Source organism: Hypanus sabinus, unplaced genomic scaffold (genome assembly GCF_030144855.1).
Source record: "Hypanus sabinus isolate sHypSab1 unplaced genomic scaffold, sHypSab1.hap1 scaffold_946, whole genome shotgun sequence".
Classification (NCBI taxonomy): domain Eukaryota; kingdom Metazoa; phylum Chordata; class Chondrichthyes; order Myliobatiformes; family Dasyatidae; genus Hypanus; species Hypanus sabinus.
In genome coordinates this window covers 2,216-24,329 of record NW_026781800.1, presented here as the reverse complement: position 1 = coordinate 24,329, position 22,114 = coordinate 2,216, and the positions used below count along the sequence as shown (strand labels likewise).

At 47.4% G+C, this 22,114-nt stretch overlaps 1 protein-coding gene across 1 annotated transcript in view; it reads right to left on the bottom strand.

The window, feature by feature from the left end:
• LOC132390541 (C-type lectin domain family 4 member A-like) overlaps positions 1-14,463 on the bottom strand; it is a 29,633-nt gene extending 15,170 nt beyond the window's left edge. Inside the window, exons 1-4 of the mRNA XM_059963154.1 lie at positions 14,344-14,463; positions 13,585-13,653; positions 5,949-6,065; positions 4,943-5,074 (exon numbers count right to left, since the gene is read on the bottom strand). Of these exons, the coding sequence (XP_059819137.1) occupies positions 4,943-5,074; positions 5,949-6,065; positions 13,585-13,653; positions 14,344-14,404 (379 nt within the window). The 5' untranslated portion in view covers positions 14,405-14,463. The remainder of the gene's footprint in view (positions 1-4,942; positions 5,075-5,948; positions 6,066-13,584; positions 13,654-14,343) is intronic.
• Positions 14,464-22,114: the final 7,651 nt, after the last annotated feature.

Below are 22,114 nucleotides of genomic sequence, written 5' to 3'. Positions count from 1 at the left end.
TACATTCCATGAAGCTTACCATAGAACCATAGAACTATAGAACACTACAGCCCAGAACAGGCCCTTCAACCCTCCATTCTGCGCCGACCCATATAATCCAAAAAAAAAAGTACTTAACCCACACTACCCCATAACCATACATTTTTCTTTCATCAATGTGCCTGTCCAGGAGGCTCCTAAATACCTCTAATGTTTTCTCCATCACCACCATCCCTGGCAAGTCATTCCAGGCACTAACAATCTTCTGTGTAAAACAATTACCCCAGATGTCTCCCCTAAAACTCTCTGCATTAATTTTGTAGATATGCATTCTGGTGTTTGCTATTGGCGCCCTGGGAAAAAGGTACTGATTATCCATCGTATCCATGCATCTTGTAGACCTGTATCAAGTCCCCTCTCATTCTTCTACGCTCCAAAGAGAAAAGTCCCAGCTATGCTAACCTTGCTTCATGTGACTTTTTCACCAATCATTCAACATCCTGGCAAATCTCCACTGCACCCTCTCCATAGCTGCAACATCCTTCCTATAATGAGGTGACCAGAATTGAACATGATAGGGTGCGGTCTCACCAGAGATTTGTAGAGTTGCAGCATGACCTCTATACTCTTGAACACAATCCTCTTTTTAATGAATCCTAGCATCCCATAGGCCTTCTTAAATACCCTATCAACCTGTGCAGCGACCTTGAGGGATCTATGGATTTGAACCCCAAGATCCCTTTGTTCATACGCACTCTTAAGTAACTGACCATTAGTCCTGTACTCAGTCTTCTGGTTTGTCCTTCGAAAATGCATCACCTCACACGTGTCCGGATTGAATTCCATCTGCCATTTTTCTGCCCAACTCTGAAGCCTGTCTATATCCTCTGGTAACATTCGACAATCCGCAGCTCCATCCACAACTCCTCCAGTTTTCGTGTAATCCGCAAACGTACTCACCCATGCTTCCGCCTCTGCATCCAGGTCATTATAAAAATCTCAAATAGCAGGGGTCCAAGGACAGATCCCTGCGGCACTTTACTAGTCACCGACCTCCAGGCAGAATACGTATCTTCCACTGCTTTCTTCCTTTAAACCGTTTTTTATTTTACCCAAACAGCCAAGGCTCTACTTATCCCATGCCTTATGACATTCTGGATGAGTTTCCCATGAGGGACCTTACGATCTCTTCTCTTAATTCCCACAACAACCTGGTGTGCATCATAACCGGCCCTGGGGATTTATCAATCTGAATGTTTTTAAGAAGATCCAGCACTTCTTCCTTAATCTCCACATTGTCCAGCATACAGGCCCTCTCTACCTCCAACTCATCCTGATCAAGATACTTTTCTCTTGTGAATACTGAAACAAAGTATCCATTTTGGACATCCCCAACCTCCTCCACTTCCAGGCACATGTTGCCCACTTTATTCTTTTGCGGTCCCATCCTCCTATTCTTCACATATGCATAGAACGCCTTGGAGATCTCCTTAATCCTACATACCAAGGCCTTTTCATGTCCGCTTCGTGCTCTCCTTAGTCCTTTCTTTAGCTCCTTCCTGACTATATTTCTCATAAGCCCCTCTTACCTGCTTCTTGCTATTTCTAACAAATGCTTCCTTTTGCCTCTTGACGACTTGCCTCACATGTTTCGTCAGCCATGGTTCCCTTTTCCTCCCATTTTTCCTTGCCTCAGTGGGAAAAACCTATCCTGAACCCAGCTCAAGTTGTCCCTCAGCTTCTCCCACATTACTTCTGTGCTTTCCCCTTTGAACATCCGTTTCCAATTTACTCTCGCTAGTTCCTGCTAGTTCTTCACAGTTTGCTTCTTAAGCTCCTTTTTTGCTAACCTAAATTCCTCAATAGAAAAATCTGATCCTCGCTTCCTGAACCTCATGCAGGCTGCCTTTCTCCACCTGAAATGTTTTCCCACCTCACTTGTCACTCATGGGTCCTTCACCCTACCGTTCTTTATTTTCCTCAAGGGGACAAATTTATTCCTAACATCCTGCAAGAGATCCCGAAATATCGACCACGTCTCCACAGTTCATTTCCCTGCAAAACGCCATCCCAATACACATGCAAGTTCTAGCCTTATAGCTTAATAATTCTCCGTTCCCCATTAAAAAAAAGACGATCCTCTCTGATTCAGTCCTTTTCCTTGATAATGCTAAAGGCCAGGGAGCAGTGATCTCTGCTCCCCATATGCTCACCCACTGACATATCGGTGACCTGACTTGGTTCGTTACCTTTTACTGGATCCAGAATGACATTCCTCCTGGTCGGCCAGTCAACATACTGTGACAGGAATCCGTCCTGGACACACTTAACAAACTCTGCCCATCTAAACCATTGGAAATAATTTAGTACCAATCAATATTAGGGAAGTAAAAGTCACCTATGATAACCTGTTATTTTTGCACCTTTCCAAAATCTGCCTCCCAATCTGCTCCTCGGTCACTCTGCTGCTACCAAGGGGCCTATAGAATATTCCCAACAGAGTAACGGCTCCCTTCCTGTTCCTGGCTTCCATCCATTCTGATTCAAAGAGGATCCGGCTACATTACCCAACTTGTCTGTAGCTGTTGTAGTATCCCTGACTAGTAACGCCGCCCCTCCACCCTCCACCCCCGCCCATCCCTGTTAAAACACTGAAATTCAGGAATATTGAGAATCCAATCCGGCCCTGGTACCAGCCAAGTCTCTGTAATGGCCACGACATCATAATTCCATGTATGTATACAAGCTCTCAATTCATCCCCTTTGTTCCTGATGTTTCTTGCATTGATGTGCACACACTTCAGCCCTTCTACCCAACTACCTTTACAACCTTTATTCTGTTTCTCTTTCCTCAAATGCTAGTTCTGGCTTTACTCCATGCACGGTACTTGCAGTTCTCCCATGACCTTTATCATTCTGCACCTCACTATCTGTTCTAACACTTTGGTTCCTCTCCACCTGCAAATCTAGTTTAAAGCTCACGGAGCAGCACTGGCAAACCTTCCCGGAAGGATTTTAGTCCCTCTACCGTTCAGTTGCAGCCAGTCCCGTCGGAAGATGTACCGGACCCAATTGTCCAGATACATGATGCCCTCCCTCCTGCACCAACTCCTTAGCCACGTATTTAGCTGCATTATCACCTATTTCCCGCCTCACGAGCAAGTGGCACTGGAAGCAATCCTGAGACTACAACCCTGGCCGTCCTCTGCTTCATTTTGCACCTAACACGCTGAAATCCTTTTGCAGGACCTCCCCCTTCTTCCTATCCACGACACTAGTCCCGATATAGACCACAACATCTAGCTGCTCACCCTCCCTCTTGAGAATACTGTGAACTCGATCCGAGATATCGCGGTCCCTTTCACCAGGGAGGCAACAGAGTATCCGAGATTCTCAACCTCTCCCACTGAACCGCTTATCTGCCCCCCACCAACTATTGAATCCCCTACTCCTACTGCTCTCCTCTTTTCCCTACTTCCCTTCTGAGCTGAGGGTCCAGTCTCGGTGCCAGGGACGTGACCACTGCATCTTGTCCCTGGTAGGTCATCCTCACCAACAGTATCCAAAACGGTGTATTTATTGTTGAGGGGAACGGCCACAGGTGTGCTCTGCTCTTTATGTCTATCCCCCTTCCCTCTCATGACAGTCACCCATCTACCAGTCACATGACTCTTAGGGGTGACTATCTCCCTGAAACTCTTGTCTATCTCAGCCTCTGCCTCCCGAATGATCCGAAGTTGATCCAGCTCCAGCTCCTGTTCCCTAACCCGGTTTGTTAGAAGGTGCAGCTGGATGCACCTTTTACAGGTGTAGTCATCAGAGACAAAAGTGCTCGCCCTGACTTCCCACATCCCACAAACGGAGCACTCAGCTGCCCTAACTGCTGCCTCCATTACCTAATACTAAACTAAATAGATTAATTAAAGGAGCAGACCCGGCCTTACCTCACCGGGAGCAAGCTTGACCTTAGTCTCTGCTCGCCGTGGCCTCTGTAGCGAAAGCCTTCCTACTCTCACTCCCACTAATCCGTTGCCAGCTCCGGTAATCTGTTCGTTTTCGTTAAATTCTCCTGCTGTCTCCGAGGCCGACCTTCAAACGCCCTGTTCAAACTACAGAAGATATGACTACCCCCCTCTCAATCTGCTAGCGTTTTTAGCTCTCCCGCTGTCTGAGAATAAGAGAGATTGCCCCTCGAAGGATTCTTAACACACCACAGAGCAAAGTGTCAGAAACTGAGGGAAGCTGCATCTACACGGTCCGATCACATATTCCCGAGTTTAACAGTGTGAATCTCCCTCCTTACCTCCCATCACACAGTTCCTGGCGAGTGACAGAGTGAAGCTGTCTCTAAACCGTCCTATCACACACACCTGTGTTCTCACACAAAGCAATGCTACCCCCACCTCCTCCAATGGCACAGTCACGGGGTGAGAAACCATCCCCAATATCCACAATATCCAATCACAGAAACCGGTGTCAAATAGAATGGAAGTCCCTCTGTACTGTCCCATCACACAATCCCGGAGTCAGACAGAGTGAAGCTCCTTCCACACCGTCCCATCACACACTCCAGGGGTCAGACACAGAGTGAATCTCCCTCCACACCATCCCATCACACACTCCCGGGGTCAGACACGGGGTGAATCTGTGTCTACCTTGTCCATTCAGACATTCCCGGAGAAAGACATGAAGTGAAACTGTAATGTTACGTCTCACAATCCCGTGATCAGACACAGAGTGAATCCACCTCCACAACGTCCCATCACACTCTCCTGGATTCAGTGATAGAGTGAAACTTCCTCAACGCAGTCCCATCACACACTCACCGGATCAAACACAAAGTGAATCACCCTCTATTACCATCTGTTCACACACTCCTGATGTCAAGCACGGAGCGACGCTTCCTCTCCCCATGCCTGCCCTGTGATGGGGAGACGGTGAAAGAGGGGGGATGATGCCTCACCTCTTCTGCCGATCAAAAATTTACAGATTTGAGCCTTGGTTTCGTTAATAGATCTGTACTTCGTTTCCATGTCAGTGAACTGGTGATGGAGATCGATGTGCATTCGTTTAAGAGACTGATGAATCTGCGATACTGAGAGAGATGGTGAAGGATGTTTAGCGTTTACCGTGACTCGTGAGTCAGCGTCACGCTACCGAAAGGGTCACAGAGAGGGTTGTGTCACCGCCACGGTGAAGGGTGGCACAGTGAAAGATGTGCTGGGGGCACAGTGAGAGGTGTCGACGCCAGGTTGAGGGACGAGTCTGTCACGCTGAGGATTTATCAATGTCCTGGTGAAGTTTTTGTTGTTACCATGGGGTTCTGAGCGAGTATCGTGCGGAGTATCTCAGAGTTCCTGTGAGGAACGTGTCGTTGTTACTGTGTTAGAAGTTCCTGTGCCCGGAGGCGGGACAAAATGAAGTGCATCTCGATGTCATGGCGACAGAAATGTCAGTGTGAGTGGCGTTGTGGAGTGACGGTGTTGGAGTATCTGTGTCATGGTGTGGGGTGTGTCTTTGTCACGGTGAGAGGCATACCATCGCTACGGTAGGTGTGACAGTGTCAAGCTGAGGTGTGCGCCGTTGTCATGGAGTGTACTATGTGTGTTTCGCAGTGAATTTCAGTGTCCCAATTGCGGTAAGGATTTTCTTGTGTCAGGGTGAGGTGTGGGTAATTACCTCTGTGAGTGGTGCATCGGTGTTATGTTATCCCGTCTCAGTAAGGGGTGTGACAGTGACATGTGAGTCTTTGTCACTGTGCGGAGCCGGTCGTGTCACGTTGAGGAGCGTGTACGTGTCACAGTGAGCGGTGTCTCCGTGTCACGGTGAGGTACGTGTCGGTGTCATATTGAGATACGTGTTGCGATACGTTGAGCTGCGAGTCCGTGTCACTGTGAGGATTTACATTCACGTTTCATTCCAAACTGTTGGTTTACGGTCTGACTCCAACCGGAGTCCGATCGACTCACCATAGATCGACAGCCCGACCACGGTCACGAAGAGGACGGACGTAACGAGGCAGAGTATGCAGATTCTACGGTCCGGTCCATCTCCGAAGTTCTCGTTCGGCTCTTGCTTATGCGGACCTTTGGAGAGGCCATGCAGATGAACAGAAGTAGAAGTCAGGTTATGGAGCGAGGGGAGCGATGGGCGGGAAAATGTGAGAGAATGGGGGAAAGCAAACGAAAAGAGAAAGGAGAGAGCGAATGGCGGCTTGAGAAGAGGGAGCCATTTTGATTTTTTTTTCTCATTGGGGGTAAGAGATGCGGGACTGCGCAGGCGTGTGACGTCGCGCAGTGAAGAGCGGAAGATTTTAAAGGAACACAGACTTACACAACGGGCACAAGAGTGAGCCGGGAACAGTGTGAAGGCTTAAGAGCTTGGGCTCGATTTGAGTTAAAGGACAGGACCTTCAGGGGAGCAATCTCAGGATTGCTACCAGTTCCACGTACAGGTGGGTTTAGAAATAGTAAGATAGTGCAGATTAACAAGTGGCTGCAGACATGGTGCAGGAGGGAGAGCTTCAGATTTATAGATAATCGGGCAGTTTTTCAGGGAAGGTTGGATCTGTTCGGGCGGGACGGTTTACATCTGAAATGGAGGGTAACAAGTATTGTTGCAGGTATATTGCTAGAGAGGCTCCGTTGGATTTAAACTAGTTTTGCGGCGGGAGTGGAACCAGAGTGTAGGAACAGATGTATGGGAGATGGAAGAAAAATAAGACATTAAAGTTCTTTGCACTGTTAGAGATAAACCGAGAGGACGAGGTTGGGAATTTCTTAAATGCATTTATTTTAATGCTGGGAGCTTTGTAAGAAAGGTGGATGAGCTTAGAGCATGGATTGATACATGGATATACAATGTTGTAGCTGTTAGTGAAACATGATTGCAGGAGCCGGGTGATTGGCAACTAAATATTCCTGGATTTCTTTGCTTCAGGTGTGATAGAATCAGAGGGAAAAGAGGGGGAGGGTTTGCGTTGCTTGTCATAGAACATATTAGAACGCTGCTCTGGCAGGATAGGTTACAGTGCTCGTCGTGCTTTTGGGTGGAATTAAGGAATAGGAATGGGAAAGGTGTAGTACATTTATAGGGTGTATTATAGATAACCTAACGGGGAGCGAGAATAGGAGGGACAAGTGTGCAAGGAGATAGCAGATATTTATAGTAAGCACAAGGCTGCGATTGTTGGTGATTTGAATTTTCCACACATAGACTATGAAGCCCATACAGTCAAAGGGATGGATAGTTCGGAGTCTGTATAATGTGTGCAGGATAGTTTATCGCAGCAATACCTGGGGAACAAACTGGAGAAGGGGCTGTGTTGGATCTACTTTAAGGGAATGAACTAGGTCAGGTGACGGAGGTATGTGCTGGGGAACATTTCGGATCCAGTGATCACAATGCCATTACGTTTAATATAATTATGGAGCAGGATAGGACTGGACCCAGTGTTGAGATTTTTGATTGGAGAAAGGCTAAATTTGAGGAGATGCGGAAGGATTTAGAAGGAGTGGATTGGGACAATTGTGGTCATTTAAATGTGATATTTTGAGGGTACAGAATCTTTATGTTCCTGTTAGGCTGAAAGGAAAGGTTAAAATTTTGAGAGGGCAATGGCTTTCATGGGATATTGGAAACTTGGCTCGTATAAACGAGAGGTATCTACAATAAATATAGGTAGCATGTTGTAAATGTGGTGCTCGGGGAATATAAAGTATGTAAAAAACTCTAAATAAATAAATTAGAAAAGCTAAAAGCAGCTTAGAGGTTGCTTTGGCAAGTAAGGTGAAAGTAAATCCAAAGGATTTCTACAGTTATATGAAAAGCAAAAGGACAGTGACGGATAAAATTCGTCCCTTAGGAAATCATGTGTGAAGCTAAAAGAGAGGGGGGAATTTTTGAACAATTTCTTTTCTTCGGTATTCACTAAAGAGAAGGATATTGTTTTGTGTAAGATAATGGAAAATAGTAGCGTAGTTATGGAAACTATGATTATAAAATTACTGGCGCTTTTAAAAAAATATAAAAGTTGATAAGTCTCCTGGTCCATTTGGGATTTCCCTAAGGCCTTGACTGAAGTTGCTGCAGAAATGTTAGAGGTACTGACAAAATATTTCAAATTCCATTAGAAACGGGGATTGTTCCGGAGAATTGGCGTATTGCTCATGTGGTTCCATTGTTTAAAAAGGGTTCTAAGATTAAACCTAGCAATTATCAGCCTGCATGTTTGACGTCAGTGGCGTATAAATTAATGGATAGTATTCTTAGAGATTGTATCTATAAATATCTGGATAGACACGCTCTGATTAGGAGCAGTCAAATGGATTTATGTGTGGAAGGTCATGTTTGACAAATCTTATTGAATTTTTGTAGGGGTTAAAAGGTAAGTTGACGAGTGTAAAGCAGTGGATGTTGTCTATATGGATTTCAGTAAGGCCTTTGTCAAAGTTCCACACGTAAGGTTATTTAGGAAGGATCAGTGGGTACTAATATTGAAGAAGTAAAATGGATTCACAGGGCTTGATGGGAGATGCCAGAGAGTACTGGTGGAGAACTGTTTGTCAGGTTGGAGGCCGGTGAGTAGTACTGTGCCTCAGGGATCTGTATTGGGTCCATTTTTTTGTCATATACATTAATGATCTGGATGATGGGGGGTTAAGTTGGATTATTAAGTATGCAGATGATAGCAAGATAGGTGGCGTTGTGGGGAATTAAGTAGGTTTTCTAAGCTTGCAGAGTGATACAGTTCAGTTAGAAGAATGGCTTGAATGATGGCACATGGAGTTTAATGCTGTTAAATGTGAGATGCTACATTTTGGTAGGATATACATGGTAAATGTTAGAGCACTGAGGATCGCAGTAGAACAGAATGATCGAGGAATAATCGTGCATTGTTCCCTGAAGGTGTAATCCCATGTGTATAGGGTGGTGAAGAAAGCTTTTGGAAAGCTGCCCTTTACAAATTAGAGAATTGAGTATAGGAGTTGGGATATAATGTTAAAATTGTACAAGGAAATGATAAGACCAAATTTGGACTATTGTGTGCAGTTCTGGTCACTGAATTATAGTAAAGATGTCAACAAAATAGAGAGAGTATGGAGGACATTTACTAGAGATTTTTCTGGGTTTCAACAGCTAAGATACAGAGACAGGTTGAACAAGTTAGGTCTTTATTCTTTGGAGCAGAGAAGATTGAAGGGGGACTTGAAAGAGGTATTTAAAATTATGAGGGGGATACATAGAGTTGACGTGCATAGCCGTTTTTCATTGAGAGTCGAGGAGTCTCAAACAAGAGGACATGAGTTGAGAGTAAAGGTGCAAAAGATTATGGGTAACACGAGGGTGGAACTCTTACACAGAGAGTGGTAGCTTTGTGTGGAATGAGATTCCAGTAGAAGTGGTGGAGGCAGGTTCGTTATTGTCATTAAAAAAATGGATAGGTATGCGGACAGGAAAGGAGTGGGCGGTTATGGACTGAAATCAGTGCGAACTGTCGTATTTCAGAAAGACACGCTAGGGTGGGGCATTCACATTGAAGAGGAGGAAATATGGGAAGTATTATAGAATTGATGGACCCACGGCTACGGATTTACGGTTCCCAGAAATTGAGGTCAAGGTTGGATATGGTGGTGAAGATTTCATCTTCATCGATCAAGGCTCTGAATACAGGAGTCGATAGGTGACTTTGCGTTTGTACAAGATGTAGGGAAGGCCACTCTTGGAGAACAGTGTTTGTCCACCTGCGCTAGGAGAAATGCCACTGAGCAGCAAAGACTGCAGAGGGAGCATTACGGGGATATTGCCGAGACTCGAGGGACCGAGTTATTGAGATAATTCGGGCAGGTTAGGATTTTATTCCTTGGAGTTCATGGGTGACTGACAGAGGTTTATAAAACCACGTTGGGCACAAACAAGGTGAATGCGCAGAGTCGTTTCCTGTAGACCTGGAGAATCGAGGATTAGAGCGCACAGTTTGTCTATAACAATGGATTCCAACAACTTTCCAAACTCTGCTGTCAGGCTAACAGTTCTATAGTTTCCTTTCTGCTGCGTACACCCTACCTAAATGGCGGAGTAACATTTGCAATTTCCCAGTCATCTTGTACAATGCCAGAATCTATCGATTCCTGGAAGATCATTGTCTCTGCAATCAGTCCAGCTACCTTCATCTGAACCCGAGGGTGCATTCCGTCGGGTCCAGTAGATTTATCCACTCTCAGACCATAAAGCTTCCTGAGCATCTTTTCAATCGTAACTTGCACTGCAGAGACGTAATTTCCCTGACACTCTTGAATGTCTGTTATACTGCAGACCTTCCAATGTGAAGTCCAATGCAAAGGATACTTTCAGTTCCTCTGTCTTCTCTGGGTCTCTCATTACAATATCCCCGGGGACGTTTTCTATTTATCAAATATCTACCCTTGACTCTCTTTTACATTTTATATAAATAAAAAATCATTCGAGCTAGCAGCGCCCATTCACTGTGATCATGGCTGATCTTCCACAATCAGTATCTCGTTGTTGCCTTCTCCCCATATCCCTTGACTCCGCTATCTTTAAGAGCTCTACCTAACTGTCTCTTGAAAGCATCCCGAGAGCTGTCTCCACTGCCTCCTGAGGCAGAGCATTCCACAGATCCACAATTCTCTGGGTGTAAACAAAATCCTCTGAATGGCCTACCGCTTATTCTTCAACGGTGGCTTCTATTTCTCAACTCCCCCAACTTCGGGAACAAGTTTACTGCCTTTACCGTGTCCAATCCCTTCACACCCTTATATGTTTCAATCAGATCCCCTCTCATCTTTTCAATTCCTAGTGTATACGTCCAGTCGCTCCAATCTTTCAACGTATGACATTGTCGCCAACCCGGGAATTAACCTCGTGAACCTACACTGCACTACCCCAATAGCAAGAATTTCCTACCTCAAAATTGGAGACCAAAACTGCACACAGAACTCCCAGTGGTGTCACCTGGGCCCTGTTCAACGGCAGAACAACCTCCTTGCTCATATACTCAACTCGGCTTGTTATGAAGGCCAACATGCCATTAGCTTTCTATAACATGCCATTATTTTAGTATCTTCTTTGATATCCGCCGCCAGCTTCCTTTCATAATTCATCTTTTCCTTCCTAGTGACATTCTTAGTTTCCTCCAGCAAGTTTCTAAAATCTTCCCAATCCTCATATAATACGCGTGATGCAGCCTAATACAGGAATGCTATGTACCTGCATAAGTCCCTGTCAGTAAGCATGGGCACGAACAATGACACTGGACCCCGGCATCACTCTGATAATCAACACTGTTTTGGTTCTTGACTTTAATATTGCGCTATCTCTTACCATTTGACTGACCGAAGTTCAACTTCTGAGTTTGTCCGGGTTAAGCTCATCCCGCCATTTCTCCAACCCACATCAGAAACTGATCCACATCCTACTGAAATCTTTGCAGATCTTCTACACGGTCCACAACACCACTTAACTTCACGTATCATGTGTAGAACTACAAAGCCCCCATCTACGTTTTCAACAATATCACTTATTTTTAGCAGAATCAGGACAAGTGTCAGTGACTTCCAGAGATACAGATCACTTCGCTGGGATATAAGGCGGTGCATCAGTCACAGAATGCAGAATAAAGTGTCACAGTTACAGATAAAGTGCATTCAGGCAGACAGTAAGATGGAAGGGTCACGAGGTGACGATTGTGAAGTTCAGCGTCCCTAATATCCTGATATGGGACTGTTCGGTTCTCTGTTAACAGTTGGATAGAAACCCTCCTTGAGACTAGTTACAGCTATAGAAGACCATGGTCAGATCCCATTTGGAGCAGTGTATTCTGTTGTGCTCACCTCACTACGGGAAGGATGTGGACACTGTAGCAAGAGTACAGAGGAGATTTACAAGGTTGTTGCCTGGATTCGGTGGCGTACATTATGAGAATAGGTTGAGTGATCCGTCGGCACAACATTGTTGACCGTTGCGCCTGTAATGTGCTATACATTTATACGTTCTATGTTCTAGTGAGACAAGCTTTCGTAACTCTTCCCCATGGGGTGGGTGCAGAAGACAGCATGACCGGGTAGTGGGGTTGGTTCTTTGATGATGATGACAGCAGGAGGTGTGGACAGAGTTCCTGGAGGGGAGGCAGTTTGCCGAGATGTGCTCAGGTGTGTCCACAGTGTTCTACAGTCTCTGTATGAGGGTTCAGGAACCAGGACGGTTCATGAGAGCAGGGTGGTAGTCCCGATGTGTAGGGAACTCAATAAGGCGTTTATTGTTTCCATCTGTAAGCTAATCTGTAGAATGCTTTGGGGCCCAGAGAGAGTTTACTGACTGATTTCTGCAGATTGGTAGGTAGAATGTACGCTGAATTTGACAAGTCCCTTCACAAGGTCGCAGATAGTTGATCGTTCTGGAAGATGGAAGAGAGGGGGGTAGGGAGAGACGTAGGAGGAACGGAGCAGTGATAGAGGGAGGGAGAAGGGAATAGAGGGATGGTGAAAGATAGAAGAGATATGGAGATTCTGAATGGTGTGAGACCCGGGGTGAGTTGTCGGGATGATTTTACCGGTCTGACATATCAAGCACCGGTAGTGTATGTAGCGTATTTAATACAGATATGAACAATTGCTTCAATGGTTGTCTGCTCTGGATGATGATGTGGAACCCAGGAGATATTTCTGACTTATTTGATTGCGGAGGACCGATCAAATCGGGATGGTAGATGTAATATACCTAGATTTTAACAATGTCCCAGATGGTACACGGCTCTGGAAGATGGGCGCGATGCAGGCACGATTGACTGACTGATACACAATTGGGGCTGTGTGAGGAGGAAAGGTTTAAGGTTGCAGTTCCTCTCTCAGATCTGGAACCCGTCACTAGCAGAAGAAAATGCAGTCTAATTCGGAAAAGTGCGAGTTATCGTATTTCAGTAACACAGCCCAGGGTTGGACTTTCACAGCGTTCCGGGGGAACACTGAAGAGTGTTGGAGAACAGAAGGACCCGCGGTCCAGGAACACGGTTCCCAGAAAGTGAAGTCATAGGTAGACAGGGCGGTGAAGAATGCATCTGAACGCAAGCCTTCATCAGAGTGTCACCGACTACAAGAGTCGGGCGACCATGTTGTAGTTGTACATGACGTTGATACACCTGGAGTACGGAGTTCATTGTTGGTCGTCCTGTTCCCGGAAAGATGCCATCAAACTAAAAATGAGTGCACCGGGAGATTTACGACGACGTCGCCTGGACTCCAGGGACTGAGTTAGGGAAAGAGGTTGGGTAGATTCCGACTTTATTCTTTGTAGCGAAGGGATGAACTTTCAGAGGTGTATGAAGCCACGAGGAGCACAAACAGAGTGAATGGTGCAATTATTTCCCCTAGACCTGGACAATCGAGAGCGAGAGCGCACAGGTAAAAGGAGAGAGGGGAAAAATGATTCAGCTGGTGAGCCGATTGACAACGGTTTGTTACCCAGTTGGTGGTCAGTCAGTGGAACGAGCGGCCAGGGAATTGGTGGACACGAATGCCTCACCCAATAGGGCCTTTGGGAGTATGACATGTGAGCCATCTGGAATGACGTCATTGCTGCATCACTGACCTGTTTGTATATTGATGAGGGGTTCGACTTTCCGAATGTTCAGCTTTGTGTTGGTGGAGGTCTGATAGTCTGCGAGAGAGAGATAGACAAGGCAGAGTGAGAGCGCAGCAGAAATTCGGGGACAGTGAGGTGCAGAGTAGAGTAAATGACCTGTTTCTGTATTGATGAGGCGTTCGCTTTTCGAATGTCCATCTCGGTATAGAAGGAGTAGAGAGAGGCTCGGAGATATTTATCGAGCGGGCTGAATTAGTAAGTGAGATTGAGGCAGGAAAGGAGGGAAAGAGGAAGGGGAAGAGAGAGAGTGGGAGAGAAGGAATAGAGAGAATACCGTGAGAGACATGGCGGGGGAGAGTGGGCAGGGAGGAGTCTGTGGTTTAGTAGAGAGAGAGAGAGGAGGGTGGCGTTAGAGGGGAGCGAGAGAAAAAGAAAACAACATGGGGAGAAGTGAGACAGAGAATAGAGAAAGGGAGATGGTGGACAAGGGTCTGACTGAGGAGAAGAGAGCGGAGAAGAGAGGGAAAGAAGAATAAGCGTGAGAGGGAAAGGGAGAGAAAAGGTGGGAAGGGATAAGTATAGTGCAGAGTGAGAGAAGGGAGAGGAGAGCGAAGGGGCGAGAGAGGATTAAAATATATTTTAGTGTGCTCCCTCCGCACCGTCCCACCACACAATCCCGGGGTCAGACACAGAGTGAATCTCGCTCCACACCGTCCCACCAGACACAGAGTGAATCTCCCTCCCTCCGTTTCTCTGCCCACTCACCTCGGGAGGAAGACCGTGTTTTTGAGAACTTCACATTCATGTAAGTCTCGCTATCGTCCATCCTGTCGAGGATACTCTGCGTCTCTGAGCTCAGAAAGGGTAAGTACCGTTGTCAGAGGAAACCTGTTTTGACAAAGGAGTCAGACCGACACCAACAAACAGGACATGAGAGGCTGATAAAGAGGAACCGAGAGCAGACGGTGGAGGAGGTGCCGTGGAGAGGGATTGAGAGTGTGCGAGAGTGTGGCCCACGGAGATAAAAGTGGAGGAGAGAAGAGTAGTGAGAGTGGGTAGAAAGAGGGGGAGGGAGAGGGGGGAATGATCGGGTGTTTGTGGAGAGAGAAGTGGGTACAGTGGAGTGAATGGGTGGAGGGGGAGAGGGACGTAATGCGAGTTAGGCAGAAGTGAAGGGAAGATAAGAGTGATGGAGATGAGAAAACAGAGGAAGAAGAAGAGGGGTAGAAAATTAGAGGGAGAGGCGTTTGAGAGAGAGAGGGAGAAATGTGGGGACGTGTAAACCGGAGGAAGAGAGGGAGGGATGGAATGTGAGGAGCTGAGTGGATAGGAAGGACAGTGTTTGGTATATAGCAGAAATAGGAGAGCAGTAAAGGGAGGGATGAGGGTGAAGGAATGTAGACGATGAGGGATGGAGCAGTCGAATGGGGAGAGAGACGAAAAGAATGAACGGTGGGAGGTAGAGAAGAAGGGCGGGTGGAAGGAAACTGAGGGATGAGGGAGAAGGAATGTAGACGATGAGGGGGGGAGCAGTCGACTGGGGAGAGAAACGAAAGGAATGGACGGAGGGAGGTAGAGAAGAAGGGCGGGTGGAAGGAAAGGTAGTGATGAGTGTGAAGGAATGTAGACGATGAGGGGGGGAGCAGTCGAATGAGGAGAGAAACGAAAGGAATGGACGGTGGGAGGTAGAGAAGGAGGGCGTGTGGAAGGAAAGGGAGGGACTAGGGAGAGGGAATGTAGATGATGAGGGGGGAGCAGTCGAATGGGGAGTGAGAGGAAAGGAATGGATGGTGGGAGGTAGAGAAGGAGGGCGGGTGGAAGGAACGGGATGGAAGTGGGAGAAGGAATGTAGACGATGAGGGATGGAGCAGTCGACTGGGGAGAGAAACGAAAGGAATGGACGGAGGGAGGTAGAGAAGAAGGGCGGGTGGAAGGAAAGGTAGTGATGAGGGAGAAGGAATGTAGACGATGAGGGAGGGAGCAGTCGACTGGGGAGAGAAACGAAAGGAATGGACGGTGGGAGGTAGAGAAGAAGGGCGGGTGGAAGGAAAGGGAGGGATGAGGGAGACGGAATGTAGACGATGAGGGCGGGAGCAGTCGAATGGGGAGAGAGACGAAAGGAATGGAAGATGGGAGGTAGAGAACGAGGGTGGGTGGAAGGAAAGTGATGTAAGAGGGAAAAGGAATGTAGACGATGAGGATGGGAGTAGTCGAATGGGGGAGAGCCGAAAGGAATGGACGGTGGGAGGTAGAGAAGAAGGGCGGGTGGTAGGAAACTGAGGGATGAGGGAGAAGGAATGTAGACGATGAGGGGGGGAGCAGTCGAATGGGGAGAGAGACGAAAGGAATGGACGGTGGGAGGTAGAGAAGAAGGGCGGGTGGTAGGAAACTGAGGGATGAGGGAGAAGGAATGTAGACGATGAGGGGGGGAGCAGTCGAATGGGGAGAGAAACGAAAGGAATGGACGGTGGGAGGTAGAGAAGGAGGGCGTGTGGAAGGAAAGTGAGGGACTAGGGAGAGGGAATGTAGATGATGAGGGGGGAGCAGTCGAATGGGGAGTGAGAGGAAAGGAATGGATGGTGGGAGGTAGAGAAGGAGGGCGGGTGGAAGGAACGGGATGGAAGTGGGAGAAGGAATGTAGACGATGAGGGGGGGAGCAGTCGAATGGGGAGAGAAACGAAAGGAATGGACGGAGGGAGGTAGAGAAGAAGGGCGGGTGGAAGGAAAGGTAGTGATGAGGGAGAAGGAATGTAGACGATGAGGGAGGGAGCAGTCGAATGGGGAGAGAGACGAAAGGAATGGATGGTGATAGGTAGAGAATGAGTGCGGGTGGAAGCGAACGGAGGGATGAGTGTGAAGGAATGTAGACGATGAGGGAGGGAGCAGACGAATGGCGAGAGAGACGAAAGGAATGGACGGTGATAGGTAGAGAATGAGTGCGGGTGGAAGCGAACGGAGGGATGAGTGTGAAGGAATGTAGACGATGAGGGAGGGAGCAGACGAATGGGGAGAGAGACGAAAGGAATGGACGGTGGGAGGTAGAGGAGGAGTGCGGGTGGAAGGAACGTCGATGTGATTTGTTTCACTCATACAGAGCCTCTACAGGAGATTTAAATAACCGGTTGGTTCATGGTTTGTGCAAAGGACACTCCCATTGCTCCTGTTCATCGTGGGTCTGCGAGAAAACACGGCCCCAGGGCAAACACCCATGCCCCACCGAGGTGAGTGAGCTGCCCCTCCTTCCGAGTAACGTGAACAGCTCCCCTGTTAAATCGTGTCCCCCACGGGGTGTCCACGACTTTCTCTTCCAGTGGGGCTCTCTCTCTCTCTCTCTCTCTCTCTCTCTCTCTCTCTCTCTCTCTCTCTCTCTCTCTCTCTCTCTCTCTCTCTCTCTCTCTCTCTCTCTCTCTCTCTCTCTCTCTCCGTTTCTCTCCATGACTCTCTCTCTCACCACTTTGCCTCCACCATTCCTCTCTTCCCTTCTTTCCCACCTTCCCCCTCTCTCACCTCTTCCACCTTTATCACAAGTCACTCTCCCATTTCTCTGTCGCTCTCTCTTTCTCCTCTCCACCACCCGTGTCACCCCAAACTAGAGATACACCCCCAGCCTATCCACCGTTTGCACCCCGATCACAGTTCCTTGCATTATCCCCCTCCATTCCGTTTTTTCAGGGGTTGGGATGTAGGTGGTGTTTGGGAATTTGGTAACGTTCAGCCCCGAACTTCCAGCTGTCTGTCAGAATCACTCTCCCTTCTTCCCATTTCCCACCCTCCCCCTCCGTCGCCCAATATCCATCCCTCACTTCCTTAATCCTCCCCCAATCCTCTCCTTCTCTTGCACCACATCGTTCCTCTTTTCCTTTAGCCCTCTTCCTCCTCCTTACGTCTGCCACACTCACTCCCTCTCTCCCCTCGACCAACATCGCCCGTATCTGCACTTTCTTCCCTCCTTGCCTCTCCTCCTTCCCCACCAACTCTCAACCTCTCCATTTCCGTCATCTCTACACCCCGTCCAACACCTACCTTCCCTTCCCCACACCTGTCCGCCCTCCCTTCACCTCTCCCCTTTCCTCATGCACCTCCGTCATTCTTACTTCTTCCCTCACCCTCGCTTCCTCCCTTCTCCATTCCTTTCCATCACTTTCCCTCTGCACGGCTCTCCTCAGTTCTCGATGTCGTGCTGCGTACAGCACTGCGAAGCGCTGTGTTGAGGGAGCCCCACCCGTCTTGTGCACCACGCACCACGCTGGTGGGCAGCCACATCCCTCCGGGGTGGGAGGACGAGTGGAATTGTGAAGGCCAGGCAGCTTTTCCAGATTTCCCCAGGAGCCGGGATTCCAACGACGAGTTTCCTCCACCTTTCCCGTTCCACTTCTTTTTCACCCCCCACCTTTCTCACCCCCTTTACCTCGCGATGTCCCACTTTAGGAATTTGTTGCCACAGGCAGCAGTGGAGGCTGACATTGGGTGTATTTAAGGCAGAGATTGATACATATCTGAATAGTCAATGCATCCAAGGTTACGGTGAGAAGGCGGGGGAATGGGACTAAAGGGGAGATTGGATCAGCTCATGATGAAATGGCAGCAGACTCGATGGGCCAAATGGCCGACTTCGGCTCCTTTGGCTTATGGTCTTATGGTCTTACGGTCTTCCCTCTCCTCACCTCCAAAATCTCATTTGTCCCCTCCTTGCCTCTTCCCCACCTCAGTCCCTTTGATGTCCTCCTTCCTCATCTGTCTCCCTCCCTCTGTCGCCTTCACCTTCTCTCCGGCACTACTCCCCTCCATTCTTCCCACATGCTACTCCCCTGCTTCTCCTCTTCCCCACCCTTTCCGCCTCTCTTTCACCTCCCAGTATCACTACCGCACCTCTTCGTCTCCCTCTCAATGTACGCTGTTCCACCTCACCAAATGTTTCTTCCCCTCCTCTCAACTCCCTTTCTATCGCCTCCTTTCTCTCTCTCCGAACACCCTCAGACTTCACTCTCCCATCTCTTTTTCCCTGCTATCGCCTGTACATCTCTGCCCACTTGCCCTTTCGCACTCTCTCTCTACCGTCCATGATGCCTCTAATATGTTTCAGTTTCGCTCCTTTCCCCAACTCCCTCCCTCTGTCTACCCATCTCTCCTAACCAACTGTCCTCCTCAGTCAAAGAACAATGCAGCACAGTGCATGCCATTCAGCCCAAAATGTTGCGCCGACCTTCAAACCCAGCCTCCCATATAATCCCCCACCTTAATTTCCTCCATATACCTGTCTAGTAGTCTCATAAATTTCACTAGTGTATCAGTCTCAACCACTTACTCAGGCAGTGCATTACACGCACCAACCACCCTCTGGGTAAAACAAACCTTCCTCTAATATCCCCCTCTAACTTCCCTCCCCTTACCTTAAATCCAGGTCTTCTTGTATTGAGCAGTGGTGCCCTGGGGAAGAGGCGCCGCTGTCCACTCTGCCTATTCCTCTCAATAACTTGTACACCTCTATCTTGTCCCCTCTCATCCTCCTTCTTCCCTGAGAGTAATGTCCTAGCTCCCTTAATCCGTTAGATTTTATTTTGCTCATTTAGAGTGGAGACAATGCTAGGCAGGATGCTGGAATGCTCCTCTTGCAGGAGGTGATAAGTCAGCGAGACCTCTGGCGTCCCTTACAAGGACAGCCGCAAGAAGAGCATCCAGCTGCAGCTCCTAACAAACCGCGTTCAGGAAATGGAGCAGGAGTTGGATGACCTCTGGATCATTCCGGAGAATGGGAAGTTTATAGATAATATACAGGGAGGTAGCTATGCCAAAGGAGCAGCGCACAGGCAATTGAGTGACCGTCAGGCCAGGGAAGTGGAAAGGGCAGGTAAAGCAGGGCTCACCTGTCGCCTTTGCCGTCAACAACACGTATACCGGTTTGCATAGTGTTGGGGGGGGGGATGACTCACCTTGGACAAGCTACGGCAGAAGGATCTCTGGCACTGATAGGTTCTGCAGTGCAGAAGGGAGGGGGGCAGATGAGGAGAGCGATAGTGATAAGGGACTCGATAGTTCGAGGTACAGACAGGAGATACTGTGGTCGTGACAGAGACTCCCGGGTGGTTTATTGACTCACGGATGCCAGGGTCAGGGATGTCTCTGATAGCGTGCACAGCATTCTAATGTGGGAGGGTGAACGGCCAGATGTCATTGTACACATCGATACCAATAGTAGGAAGAAAGAGTGAGGAGGTCCTGAAGAGTGAGTATAGAGAGCCCGGTGGGAAGTTATAAAGCTGGACTTCAAAGGTGGTAATATCAGGATTGCTACCTGTGCCACGTGCCAGTGCGGGTAAGAACAGGATGCTCTGGAGGATGAACGCGTGTCTGAGGAACTGGAACAGGGGGAAGAGTTTCATATTTCAGGTTCACTGGGAAGGTGGGAACTGTACAAATGACAAGGCGTACACCTGAAGTACAGGAGGACCCAAAACGTTGAAGGGAGGTTTGTTACTGCTTTGGGGGGCGTTTAATCTAAATTTACAGGGGGATTGGAACCAGAGTGCCTGACAGTGGAGCGGGAGTGAAAATGAATGGTGTTAAAGGTTCATTGAACTTTCACAAATAGAAGGGTTGTGTGTGGTGGTAACAAACTACTGAGGAGTGTCTATTTCAATGCGACGAGTATTGTGGGGACGGCAGACGAGCTGAGGGCGTGGATTGACACATGGTATCATGACATTATAGCCATTAGTGAAACCTGCTACACGAGGGGTAGGACCGACAGCTTAATATCTCAGGGTTCCGATGTTTCAGCCGTGATAGAGGCAGAGTGATTAAGGGTGGGGAGTCTTGGCACTGCTAGTCAGGGAAAATGTTACAGAAGCGCTCAGGCAGAACAGATTAGAGGGCTTGTCTGCCAAGACCATATGGGTGGAGCTGAGAAACAGGAAAGGTATGACCACACTTATCGGGTTGTATTATAGACAACCCAACAGTCAGCGAAAATTGGTGCAGCAAATCTGCAGAGAGATAGCAGACAACTGCAGTAAACATAAAGTTGTGATAGCAGGGAATTTTAATTTTCCACATAATGATTGGGACTCCCATACTGTTAAATTTCTAGACGGGTTAGTGTTTGCAAAGTACGTTCAAGAAAGTTTTCTGAATCAATATATTGAGGTATTGACTGGAGAGGATGCAATACTAGTTCTCCTATTAAGAAAAGAGTTATGCCAGGTGACGGAAGTGTGTACAGGGGAACACTTTTGTTCCAATGATCATACCAACATTAGCTTTAACTTGATCATTGATAAAGCTAGATCAAGCGCGCGGGTTGAGGTTCTAAACTTGAAAAAGACCTATTTTGAAGAAATTAGAAAAAAAATAAAACGCGTAGATTGGGACAGGTTGTTCTCTTGCAAGAATGTCGTTGGTACGTGGAAGGTCTTCCAAGCAGAAACTTTGAGAGAACAGACCTTGCATGTTCCTGTCAGGATTAAAGGAAAAGTGAATATGGAAACTTGGTTTTCTGGGGATATTGGAACTCTGATAAATAAGAGAAAGGTGTATGACAAGTATAGGAAACAGGGTGGAAGTTACTCGAGGACTATAAAAAGGGAAAAGAAAAAACAACTTAAGAACCTATTCAGGAGGGCTAAAAGAAGACATGAGGTTGCTTTGGCAGTCAAGTTGAAGGATAATCCAAAGAGATTCTACAGGTATCGTAACAGCAAAATGATAGTAAGGGTTAAAACTATTCCTTTTGAAGATCAGAGTGGTCGGCTATGTATTGGACCAAAAGAAATGCAGGAGACATTAAATGTTTTTTTTTTATTCTGCGTCAGTTTTTACTAAGGAAACTGCCATGGAGTCAATGGACGTGAGGCGAACGAGTAATGAGGTCATGGGACCTTTACAGATTGAATAGCTGGAGCTGTTTGCTATCTTGAGGCAGATCAGAGTAGATAAAGCCAAAGGACCTGACAGGTTATTTTCTCGGATGTTGAAGGAGACTAGTGTTGAAATTGCAGGGGGCCCTGCAAGTATAATTAAAGTGTCCGTATCTGCGGGTGAGGTGCCGGAAGATTGGAGGATAGCTCATGTTGTTCCATTGATTAAAGAAGGTCCTAAAAGTAATCCTGAAAATTATTGTCCGGTAAATTTGATCTCGGTAACAGGTAAATTATTGAAAGGAGTACTAAGAGATATGATCTACAAGTATTTAGCGAGACAGCGACTTATTAGGGAGAGTCAACAGGTCTTTTTGCGTAGAGGTCAACACCTCTACATGCTTAACAAATCTATTACAGTTTTTCGAGGAGGTTTCAAGAAAGGAGATGAAATGAAGGCAGTTCATGTTGTATACATGGACTTCAGTAAGGCCTTTGACAAGGTCCCGTATTCGAGGATAGTTAGGAAGATTCTGTCGCTAGGTATACATCGTGAGGTAGTAAATTGGATTAGACATTGGCTCAATGGAAGAAGTCAGAGAGTGGTAATGGAGTATCGCTTCTCTGAGTAGAGTCCTTTGACTAGTGGTGTACCACAGGAATCAGTTCTGGGTCCATTGATA